This window comes from Pelobates fuscus, chromosome 7 (assembly GCF_036172605.1).
Source record: "Pelobates fuscus isolate aPelFus1 chromosome 7, aPelFus1.pri, whole genome shotgun sequence".
NCBI classification, from domain to species: Eukaryota; Metazoa; Chordata; class Amphibia; order Anura; family Pelobatidae; genus Pelobates; species Pelobates fuscus.
Genome location: NC_086323.1, coordinates 64,041,417 through 64,054,001, shown reverse-complemented (window position 1 = coordinate 64,054,001; position 12,585 = coordinate 64,041,417). Strand labels below are relative to the sequence as shown.

The 12,585-nt window shown below is 43.7% G+C and overlaps 1 protein-coding gene across 3 annotated transcripts in view; it reads right to left on the bottom strand.

Moving 5' to 3' along the window:
• ABCA4 (ATP binding cassette subfamily A member 4) overlaps window positions 1-12,585 on the bottom strand; it is a 181,307-nt gene that overhangs the window by 73,104 nt on the left and 95,618 nt on the right. For all 3 annotated transcript variants that reach the window (XM_063428353.1, XM_063428352.1, XM_063428354.1), the window contains 3 exons: window positions 6,563-6,646; window positions 5,434-5,499; window positions 2,218-2,379 (listed from right to left, as the gene is read on the bottom strand). In XM_063428353.1, coding sequence (XP_063284423.1) covers window positions 2,218-2,379; window positions 5,434-5,499; window positions 6,563-6,646 — 312 coding nt within the window. The remainder of the gene's footprint in view (window positions 1-2,217; window positions 2,380-5,433; window positions 5,500-6,562; window positions 6,647-12,585) is intronic.

Sequence of the window (12,585 nt, the reverse complement as noted above, 5' to 3'; positions counted from 1 at the left end):
AAGCATTACTCAATGCTTTCCTATGGACGTTCAGTGTCTTAGAATCGCGGAAGCTCCTCTAGCGGCTGTCAGTGAGACAGCCACTAGAGGCTTGATTAACCCTCAGTGAAACATAGCAGTTTCTCTGAAACTGCTATGCTTTTAGCTGCAGGGTTAAAACTAGAGGGACCTGACACCCAGACCACTTCATTGAGCTGATGTGATCTGGGTGTCTATAGTGGTCCTTTAAGTGTGTGTGCATCTGCATGCACTGGTGTACATACCGCGGTCGCAGGGGTTGCAACCCCTGCGACCAGGTGCCCGCCGCCATGTGTTGCGGCCCCGGCCTGCGCAGAGTAAGCGTGCGGGGGGGCCCCACGGATCAATTTTCGCACCGGGGCCCCATAGGTCATGTGTACGCCACTGAGTGTGTGTCTGCTAGTGAGTGTCAGTGAGTGTGTTACTGTGTGCGTCTGTTACTGAGTGTGTTACTGTGTGTTTCTGTTACTGAGTGTGTTTGTGTTAGTGAGTCTGTTTGATGTCTGTTAGTGAGTGTGTGTTTGTCAGTGAGAGTGTATGTTTTGTAAGTGAGTGTGTATGTATGTCTGTCGCTGAGTGTGTCTCTGTCAGTAAATGTGTGTGTCTGTTAGCTAGTGTGTATGCATCTGTTCGTGAGAGTGTGTGTGTGTGTCTTCAGCACTTACCTTTCTCCAGCGCCGGACTCCCTTGGCGCTGGGGATCCCTCCGCCGCTCATCTCCGAATGCGCATGCACGGCAAGAGCCGTGCGCGCATTCAAACCGCCCATAGGAAAGCATTACTCAATGCTTTCCTATGGACGTTCAGTGTCTTAAAATCGCGGAAGCTCCTCTAGCGGCTGTCAGTGAGACAGCCACTAGAGGCTGGATTAACCCTCAGTGAAACATAGCAGTTTCTCTGAAACTGCTATGCTTTCAGCTGCAGGGTTAAAACTAGAGGGACCTGACACCCAGACCACTTAATTGAGCTGATGTGATCTGGGTGTCTGTAGTGGTCCTTTAAGTGTGTGTGCATCTGCATGCACTGGTGTACATACCTCGGTCGCAGCCCTGCAACCCCTGCGACCAGGTGCCTGCCACCATGTGTTGCGGCCCCGGCCTGCGCAGAGTAAGTGTGCGGGGGGGATGGGGGCCCACGGATCAATTTTCGCACCGGGGCCCCATAGGTCATGTGTACGCCACTGAATCCGTTACAGTGCGTCAGTCCATTCTCAACCTGAGGACTTGGATGAAACCCAGGTTTATTAACGAGGAGTCAAAACAAACCCCTACAAGCAGGAAATCCCAGATTATATGTGTCTGACTGCCAGACCAGTATCAAGTCTGCTTCGAAGCTAGCATTGAGTTAAACTGCATGCCCAGATTCTGCCCTTGAGTGGTCAAGTTGTGGTGCCTCTGCTGTATAGATGGTCAACGGTTCAAAAAATTGCTGTAGCATCTGTAATGGGGACATGAAATACTCATATTTTGGGGAGCAGAAGCACACTGTGTATCCTTTATTATTGTCTGATTGCTCCAAATTGAGAAGCTAAACAGTGCCACCACATATAGCGAAGCAAGCAGAAGTCCCCTTGATTAGTGGGGTACTGCTAATCTCACAGAAAATATGTAAATAAGCAGGCAACAGTGAAATCAGAAGTGAACCTCTCACATATACAATGTTTGGGCTCCTGCTCATTTGCACATTATGGCTCCAAGTTGGGAGATTGCCTGTGCTTCCAGCCAGCACCGCCAAGTAGGCTTCAAAGTCTATAAGCAAATAATCGCTAATGCCAATGACTTTTGATGAAGCAGGCCAGTTCAAAGCATATATCAAAACTTCTCTAAAACCTATAGGGCAAAACATGTTTTATAATTCAGATTCTTATCGAGTGCAGCAGAGCTCATAGAAGCAATGTCCATGGTGAAAGCCCAAATCCATTGTATATGATTTCTTATTTGTATTAAGTTATATTCCAATTTTAGAGGGTTTTTTTTGTTTGTTTTTTAAAATTCAGCCAGTTTGGCTTGAGATTTTAAATTCTTGTCAATTTCTGATAATGGTTTAGTGAAAAAACTGCACATTTGTGTCTTTCAAATAATGTAACTCATGGAATGTCCTTCATCAGGTTGCTGCAAAATGAGTCAATACCATTTGAGATGAAGAGGCTTCTTGTGTTCCAAATTCAAATGTACATTGCTACATTACGTTACTGTGTTTACCATCAGGAAATGCATCTTTGTCTTTCCTTTCCTTTTCTTGTTCATCAATTTTTTGTTTCTCTGCTTTCTCAAGTTCTTTCTTCAGTTTGTGTTTGCAAGCGTCGGCATTGTTATTGACATTACATTCTGCCTTAAGTTGAATAGGATCATCTGGTGGTTTACCTAAAGCAAACAGATATGGAGGAAGACATGTTTAAACATTCAATTTAATGAATAAATGATATTATGCCAGTAAAATGGACACCTGTTGTTCCTTTTTCATAGTTTGTAGTTCGCAATAGTTAAACAAAAAACAAACAAAACAAATCAATTTAAATTAGTAAGTGAAAAAAAGAAAGAGAAATCGTATAACATTTCCACTACCTTGTTAATTTAGGCTTCATTTGTCTCTGTGTGCATAATTTAATAATAGAAAATGAAATATTAAAGTGTTTTTGTGTTTCCTGGATCACGTTAATAAATCTCTCTCTCTCTATATATATATTATATATATATTTTGCAATTCACAAGTTATTCCAATATTATGACATATAGAGTTCACTTTTAGTAATGAAATTAGAGAGCTTGTCTCATTCTTTTTTTACCTGTACAAACTGGATATTTAGTTGGTTTTGAAAATGTTTAAAGGGACACTATAGGCACACAAGCCACTTCATGGTTTGTTTAGTCCACATACTTTGTGGATCTTTTACTTAATGTATTTTTTTGTTGCTTAATTTCGGTTACTATGGCAGCAACCGGGAGAGCGCCCCAACATGTCAGGGACACATGTGCGATGACGTCATTGAATGGGGAGTCAGGTGCTCAGATGGACCGGGTCGCCCCTTGGATGGGTTCTGCCATCAGATGTGGTGAGTTTATGATTTATGATTTATCTTTTGTTATATATTGTATGTTTAATGTATATTGAGCTTATCCTGCTGTGTCAGACTGAAACGTCGATGTTTTGTAAGCATATAAAAGTTGTTGTCAGGCAAGTCCCTCAAATTGTAATTAATGAAATGACTTAATCATGTAAAAATATTAAATAAATATATATATGTAGAATATATATATATATATTTATATATAAATATATATATATATATTTAAATCTTTTTTATTTATATATAGATATATATTTATATCAATTATATATATATATATATTAATATTAAAATACACTTAGAATAATAGTTTATGTGTGTGTATGTGCATATAATAGTACTTAGATCATATACATACATATATATATATATACATATATATATATATATATATATGATCTAAGTAGTTTAATTTACTTTATTAAACTTTTTTTACTTTTACTAACTTTTTAAACTTTTTTACAGGCAGCAAGGGAACAGCCTGAGAGCTGAGGCAGTGCCCCTGCTGGCACTGCATGAGCCGGCTATTCTGGCCATGTGATCGCAATGACCCTTGATCCCATGGCCCTGGAAGGCCGGATTGTGCAGAAGGGGGATCCTTGGGCTCCCAGGCCGCCCCCTGGATTGCGACCGCCGACGTGGGATCAGCGGGGACCCGGTAAGTCCCCAGGACCACCCAAAAAAGGACGGCATAGAACGCCGGCCGTCCTTAAGGGGTTAACTTGTAAATGGCAGAGAATTCAACAGTGATTCAGCAGTAAGAATGCAAAATCCTGATCTATGCAACAAAACTCTTTATTAAGCTAAAGTAGTTTTGATGCCTGTAGTATCCCTTTAAGACCTGGGTGAAAAGCACTATTGGTATGGTCAGTACTTTTTCTGCATGTTTATTCATTTTATTTCTACAATGGGATACCTCTGAAGGCATTAATTGTTGCAAATGGTAGCAGGAACTGGTTGGACTTTAGGGCACAATGCTCGGACTGGTTCTCCATTCCTGACTGATCACACAGTAGAGGTGACCAGTAGTAACAGGTACTAAAGGAATACGCAAGGTTCCCCAAGGATCCATCTTGGATATTCAATAATTTAATGTGACTGACAAATGTGGAGTTTATTACATTACACAGGTACCTGGCAATATCGTGTGGAGATATTTCTAAAAGACATACAAGACTGTATAACCACTATCTCACTGCACCTCAACCAAGATGGAACAGATACTTTAAAACAGAATTCATATCCGGCAAAGCCAGCACCACCTGCCAACAATCATAAGACCCACAGCCTACTGCATGTAGTGCTTTATATATCCTACTTGCTCGAGGCAGCAGCTAGATGCTTAGCATTAATCATGAACAACTAACTAAACTATCACTAATGACTTCAGCGAGGCAACCACAAAAACCACACTGAGAACCTTCTGTGTAAAATGGACCTGGGGATATTAATCAAATCACTGGTACTACTACACCTGCACTAAAACAATACTTTATATGTCAGCATGACCAATTACACTAACTCTCACTACAATCCTCACACTACACTCACTACAACGTAATTAGTTCTGCACCGGCAAATTTTGCATTTCACGTAAGTTATTCTGAGGAAACTACATTGGCCATGAACCCCTATTAAATTCCTTGAAAATGGACACAAGAAATGTAAAAAGAGCACTGCACTATTTTAACATGAGATTTTTTAACTCCTTGTAGCACCTCTGGAGACCTCCACTCACACTTAACCTCCTGTGTAAGCCATGATGGTGAGAGACGAGAGGCAATAATTATCTTCTGTACTTGTCAGTTGGCTTTGAAACACTGTCAGTCCATATATCAGAACAGAAAACCATGGCAACACAGACAAAATTGACTCTTCAACAATCCGTTTCCTTCTTCTCAACTCCACATCTACTTTTTTACTACCACATTGTCCCTGGGCCTGACAGTGTATCAGAAGCATCAGGTTACTTTATATATATTTAAAAAAAAAAGAGAGAGAGAGAGAGAGAGAGACTTCGCCAAATACACCAGAAACAGGGAACTTAGGCATGCTCACAAAATGGAACATTAGATACCGGAGACCATATTTGTTATATGTTCTTTGTATCTACATCACCACTTGGAGACCAATGACTCATCCAATTAGGATTGATACATCACTGTTCATCCAGGTTTATTGAAATGTTCAGACCCACTGCTGACTTCCCAGGCACAGATGATCCGTGCGTTAATTTTGCCGTTGTGCAAAGGAATTTGGTATCACATGAGAGACGAAAACATTCTTTTTTTTTTTCTTTTTCCAAAATGGACATAAACATTATTTGCCATGAATTTCTGTATTGCCTTACTTGGTGCTTCTTTTGAAATATCGTCATTGTGCTCATGGATTGATAGTTCCGTCTCCACTGAATCTCCTTTAGGCATAAAACAAGATGTGATTATTAGACAGATACTGACATCTACTACGTAGATTCGAATGGGTTTTATTCAACATCAGTGAACACCACATTTGCTTTAATGGATAAAATAATTGTAATGAGAAACAGGATTGGCAATCTGTGCTACAATATGCGATGGCAACCTTCATATGAACTGTGACTGCATTATCACATCACAACCCATACAGTGGAATAATAGAAATGTAAATGGAACTTTAGGCACATATCATGTATTTATTTATTTATTTTTTATATAAATTTTGTTCTTATATTGGTTTTATAAGAGCCCAGTAACTTAGTAAAACCCCATGTTATTCATATATAACATGATTTATATGTAGAAGCCGTTTAATGCATTCCCCATTATGTTACGAATACAGTTCAGTATATGCATCCATTGTGTCATTCTATTTATATGAACAGTGATTACTACATCGCCCATTCCTAATCATTTCATTCAACACTTTCATTCCCATATCCTATTTTATATGACTGGTGTTGTTTAGTAGATCGTTGTTTATGATATTTTTATGTGCATGTGGTTATCTACTAAATCAATCTATTAGCCTATTTCTATTTGGAAAAAGGCTATTTTGTACATCCCACGTTATACAATTTTAAGTGATTTTACATTTCTCCAAACAGCTATTCAAACTGGGTTTGTCATCCCTGAATGCACTTAATTGTACTAGAATGAGACATGGCCCAACAATGCATTTGAAGTCTGCCAGACAAGTACATTACATATTCCCAAACATGTATCTAAATTGGGCATAAATAACCCCTATGTTGTTGAAGATGAGATAAGCTTATCACCCTCTTCCGAGCACTAAACTTTTTTTTTAATTTTCCCATTAGCATCAAAGTTGCTTGGATGACTGAGTTTCTGATAATTCGAGAAAATTAATTACAAGCCACTTAAGAGTTCAAAAGAAGTCAATAATATGCCAGCTATACTGTATCTAATCATTTTACTGGGTCATTCAATGGCTATACACTGTATTCTCATATAGTTAGATTACTAGTTCTTGCTACTTACCATCTCCTTCAGAGGGATGTTCAAAAGTACACCAATAAGTTGCCAAGAATGGAAAATACCATGCCTTTGGCATTCCATATTCTCCTAAAACACATCAGATAGATTTATGAAGATAAGTTCAAGCTCAAGACAAGCTCACATAGATTACATGCCAGGCCTCCCACATTACAAATTAGCAATAATTCATTAGAAATCTTGTTGATCAGAAAACTCATGCATAATGAAAACATTTAGCTTGGCAGAATCGCTTTGTCAAAAAAATAAATAAAAAAAATTGCGTCTGTTGATCCAGGTGGCATTTCAATATAGACAAATGTTGCCCTTACAGTCATTTCAGGAAAAAAGACACATGAAGTGGTTTAAAAATGAGCCAATCAGTGTACTGCAAAATAGATACATAATATGAACATTTTATATATATATTTTTTGCCAAACACTGATAGGTGCAATTTCCCACCATTGGGTACAAAATTCAAATGAGAAGAACCAACAGAGGGGAAAAAAATAAAATCTATAATGATATATTTATTACATATATAAATAAATTTGGATTATAAAAAATGTTACTGCTCCTCCTTGTTCCTTCTACTTGTCACTTCTCACCGATCTGTGAATAAAATTAACATTTAGTGGCTGTTTTTTGGGGGGGTTTTTTTGCACTACGATGGATTTTCAAATCATGAAACGAACAAAAGTGTTTCTTCCATTGTCATTTTAATTTGTTTCATGATTCGTATATATAGTGTTTTGGAGTACCGGAATTTGGAAGAACTGCCGATTGCTCAAAATTCGGAGGAATCGCAATTTGTTTAACCCCTTAAGGACACATGACATGTGTGACATGTCATGATTCCCTTTTATTCCAGAAGTTTGGTCCTTAAGGGGTTAAAAGCAAACGTACTGTTCAGCATTACCCTAAATATTCCTAACTTGTAGATAAGAGGAATATGGTCACTTAGGTCTCAGTAATTACTTTTCCACATATGTAATTCATTCAGGCTCAAATTTTCAGAGTCTTTCTAGTTCGAACTCTGAATGTTCCTATTCAGTTCAACTGCATTCTCTATAAAGTTAACACTGAAGTTGGCAGGATCTAAAGTGTTGAGAGATTATGCAGAATTCAAAAGCTGAGACCGGGACTTTTGCAGCTGAGCTCACCCGAGAGGATGGTCTGATTTTCATCTGAAAATGGTAAACACAATTCCCAGATTTTACTAGTAACATGACGTAAAGTCATGATTTTATTAAAGACACGGAGGCGAGTATTATGCATATCTCTTTCTTTATTTCCTCAGCAGCAAAGATAGAGGAATATAAATATTATCAAAAAATGAAAGAAAAAACTGTACAGGCATAACAGGTAGCCAATCACATAACAGAGGAAGTAGCTATATAAGTCCTGTGTCTCCCACAATCCCCCTCTTTCTTGCGAAACCGAAGACCAGGTAAGATAAACGATGTCCCACTTGATCCAAACAGGAAACGGGAAACAAAACGATAACTTCAAGCTAAAAAAGATAGAGAAATATGGTAATTTCCAAACTCAAAACTGTAGACTTACCAAACATAACCGTGAGGAATTCTACATGAAACAGGATTCTGAAATAGAAAAAATATATAAGATTAGAAACCAATATAAAACTGTCAAATCATCTAAGCATGATAAAATTACACGATACAAAAACATGATCTCAATACAGACCTAATTGACAACATACCTGTATAGCATCGAAGCATCTCTAATCCCAAATCCACACCGGGAGGGTGGGAGGGAATAATACTCGCCTCCGTGTCTTTAATAAAATCATGACTTTACGTCATGTTAGTAGTAAAATCTGGGAATTTTATTAAAGACACGGAGGCTCCTATTATGCAAGTTCAAAGCTGTGCTATCACTTGAGATGCGACGTGTTCAATTGGTCTGAAATAGAAGTCTCTGAAGGTCGATTCTCGGGACCAGTCCGCTGCGCGCATGATGTCTTCCAGACGGCAACCAACTGTGGATGCCTTCGAGGCCATAGCACCTCGTACAGAATGAGGCGTAAAGACAGACGTGTCTATACCCGCAAGGGATAAAAGCCAACGAATCCAACGCGCTAGCGTCGGTGTCGATACTGGGCGATGAGGAACCTTAAACGAAATGAATAGGGGATGGCGGTCAGATGAACGCAACGGTCGCGTAGCCTCTAGATAGGCCTTCAAACAATCCACCGGACAGAGTGCCGGACATAACGAGAATCTAGGATATACGAAGGATTTGGACGCCGACTTAGTTCTCCTAGATATGTTGAAAGTAACGCCTTCAGGAGTAAACACAAAGGCACCCCAATCAAGAGCCCTAACATCGGAGACTCTCTTACAAGAGACCAGGCAAAACAGCATAACCATCTTGGAGGATAGTTGTTTAAGAGTCAAGTCCTGGTTAGGGTACCACTCCGACAGAAACCGCAACATAATGTTGACGTCCCAAAATGCCGAAAACCGCGACCTAGGTGGACGGACGAAGCGAATACCCTTGAGAAGACGGCATACAAAAGGATGTTTGCCGACGGGTAAACCTTCCAAACCTCCGTGACCGGCAGATATGGCCGAGCGAAAAACATTGATAGTCCTGTACGCCTTGCCTGAGTCGAACAGGGCTGTGAGAAACCCCAGGATCAAATGGAGAGGGGCAGATACGGGATCCACTGCCCGTTCCATGCACCAATCAGACCAAGACTTCCATGCAGCTCGGTAAGCTGATCGCGTGCCCGGAGCCCAGGCGTTATCGAGGAGCAAGAGAGTTGACTGTGGAACGTCAGGGACAAGCCAGCGTCCCCTGAAAGGAACCATGCTACTAGGGGCAACTGGTGCTGGAGCACCAATTCGTGCGAGTTCCCATCCGGATCCAGAAGGAGGTTCTGGAAGTTCGGCAACAGACGAGGGAAGTCTATGGACAACTCCATCAAACGAGGGAACCACGGACGGGATCTCCACAGAGGGGTGATCAGAGCTAGACAACAGTCGTGACGAACCAGCTTCGAGATCGTACGAGCGATCATGTTGAATGGAGGAAAGGCATACAGGTGGCCCGGAGGCCATACTTGAAGAAAGGCATCCGTTGCCACAGCCGCCGGGTCCGGTCTCCAACTGTAGAACTTCGGCAACTGAGTGTTCAGTCGAGAGGCGAACAGGTCCATCTCGAACTGTCCCCACAGCCTGGTTAGGCCTTGGAAGACCGAGGCGTGCAATCGCCAGTCTCCCGAGTCTCTCAAATGCCTGGAGTTCCAATCCGCACCGGAATTGTCCAGACCCGGAATATGTTCCGCCGTCACCGAGACGTTGTTGAGAAGGCAGAATTGCCAAAAGTATTTCGCCAGTAGAGCCAACATCTTGGACTTGGTGCCGCCCAGGTGATTTATGTATCGGACCGCCGATACGTTGTCCAACTTGAGGAGAACACAACAGTTCGCCCTTCCAGGGGTAAGGCTGCGAATCGCAAAGGCTCCCGCCAGAAGTTCTAGGCAGTTGATGTGTAACGACTTCTCTGCGTCGGACCATCTGCCCCCCGTGGAAATGTCGCCACAACGAGCCCCCCAGCCGTGCAAGCTGGCATCTGATTCTATGATCACGTCCGGAACGGAACCGAAAATCGCCCGTCCGTTCCAGGCTTCCATGTGTGCCAACCACCATACCAGCTCGTCTCTGGATTCCTCGTCCAGACAAATTCGGGATTCGTACGATCGACCCGAACGTAGGTGTGACCCCTTGAGCCGCTGGAGAGCCCGGTAATGCAAAGGGCCTGGGAATATCGCCTGAATGGAGGAGGCCAGCAGACCGATGATCCTTGCCAGCTGCCGGACCGACAAGTCCGAAGCACGAAGAGCTCGACGAAGCTCCTTCTGGATGGCCTTTATCTTGGACTCCGGCAAGTACAGGAACTGCCGTACGGAATCCACCTGGAACCCCAAAAACTCCAAAGATTGGGCGGGTTTCAGGACCGACTTGTCCCAGTTGACCAGAAAACCTAGGTTCTGTAAGAGGTTGACCGTCCAGTCTAAATGCAACCTCAGGCGTTTCAATGATTGGGACATGATTAGGATGTCGTCCAGGTAAATAATCAGTCGAACCCCTCGGGTACGGAGGAACGACACCACTGGCTTCATTACCTTGGTGAAACACCAAGGGGCCGAGGAGAGACCGAACGGCAGGCATGTAAAACGCCAACGCCGTCCGTGCCAGGTGAAGTGTAAGTAGTCCCTGGACTCTACTGCTATTGGAACCGTGAAGTACGCATCCTTCAGGTCCAATTTGGCCATCCAATCCGACTGTCTCAGAAGGTCTCTGAGACAATGAATGCCTTCCATCTGGAAATGCTGGTAGCGCAGGAAGGCGTTGAGAGGGCGAAGATTTATCACTGGGCGGACACCGCCCCCTTTCTTGGGTACAAGGAAGAGATTGCTCGTAAAGCCTGGAGTGGCGAACGGCAATTCCTCGATGGCGCCCTTCGAGAACATCTCCGCGACTTCCGCGGAGATCATCGCGTCCTGCTCCTGTGGGAGAGACAATTCCCTGGGGGTATACGTTTGAACAGGCAGGGAGACAAAATCTAGTTGGTAACCCTTTACGCATTGCAGAACCCAAGCATCTGAGGTTATAACTGCCCACTTTGGGGAGAATAAGGCCAGCCTCCCTGCCACCCGAACCTGATCGAGAAGGGAAGAAGGGGTACTCACCATAAGGGCGTCTGCCCGAAGACCCACCACGGGGGTATCTGGAGCCCCAGGATCTCCCACTAGCCGGGAAGAAGGGAGGCGTTTTCGGATCCTGGAACCCTCGAGAGGGGAAAAAGGAACCTCTGGTGGCACGGAATAAGCCTCGGAAACCACGGCCGGGTGGACGGTTCCTGCTACGCCCGGCCCCACCGAAAACCTTGGGCGCGAAGACGCGCTTCATATTTGCCTGCGCCTTGTCGATAGCCGTAAAGGTTTTAACATAGGACCCCATGTCCTTCACAAAGGATGTGCCGAACAACATCCCCTCATCGGCTGAGTCAGGCTCAGCTACGGTCATAGCAGCCAGCTTAGGGTCTATTTTCAAAAGAATAGCCTTGCGTCTCTCGGAGGACATAGCCGTGTTGGCATTCCCCACAAGGCAGATAGCTCGCTGGACCCACCCGATGGCCACATCTACATCCAGAACTGAGTCACCATTACGAGCGGCCTCAAGAAGCTCGTACAGCTTAGACAGGGGGCCCAGCGTATCTAGAATTTTATCTTGGCACCCTTTCAGGGAGTGATCAAGACCCTTTTTAGGCTTCCACCCAGACTTATTTAGAAATTGGGCAATTTGAGGGTCAACGTCTGGGGTCTTACAGGCAGCGCCAGGGAGGGAAGGTCGTGGGCATTCGGCACGCAATTTATTGCGGCCTTCCTTGGACAGAGGCGTGCGTATTCTCTTAGCCACATACTGGGCGATATGGTCCGGAGGGACCCATTCAGCAGACCGCGGGTGACGCAGGTCGTCCGGGTCAAACAGGGGGTTACCCTGTGGGTCTAAAAGCCCTTTATTATTATCCCCAGCGGGGTCTGGCACTTTTCCTCGGGGGGCGGCAGAGGACCCAGAAGGGGTTACACCCGTAAGGGGTTGATCCTCGCCTGACTCGTCCTCCACATAGGAGTCATATTCCATAATATCGGAATCATCTTCCACACTCCGGTCGGTATCCGACCCATCATCCAGGGCTCTAGCCCGTTTCCACAATCTAGCCTTTTTAGCCCGGCCAGGGGCTCTTGTGCGCGTGGGGTGCGCGCTATCTGCGACCGCCAGAGGCGTGTCAATCATGGCAGGCAAAGCCTGCATCGAGGAGTGGGAGCCGATATGTCGAGACTTTGCCTTCGCCTTACGGGCACCCGGCACAGTTTGGGCAGGGGAAGGGGACCCCACACCCAGGGGGTTAGGGGCAGCCATGGAAGGCAAAAACACAGAGTGCAGTGACTGGGTAAAGGAGGATGAGACAGCTCCCATAGCGTAGGCAATAGCCT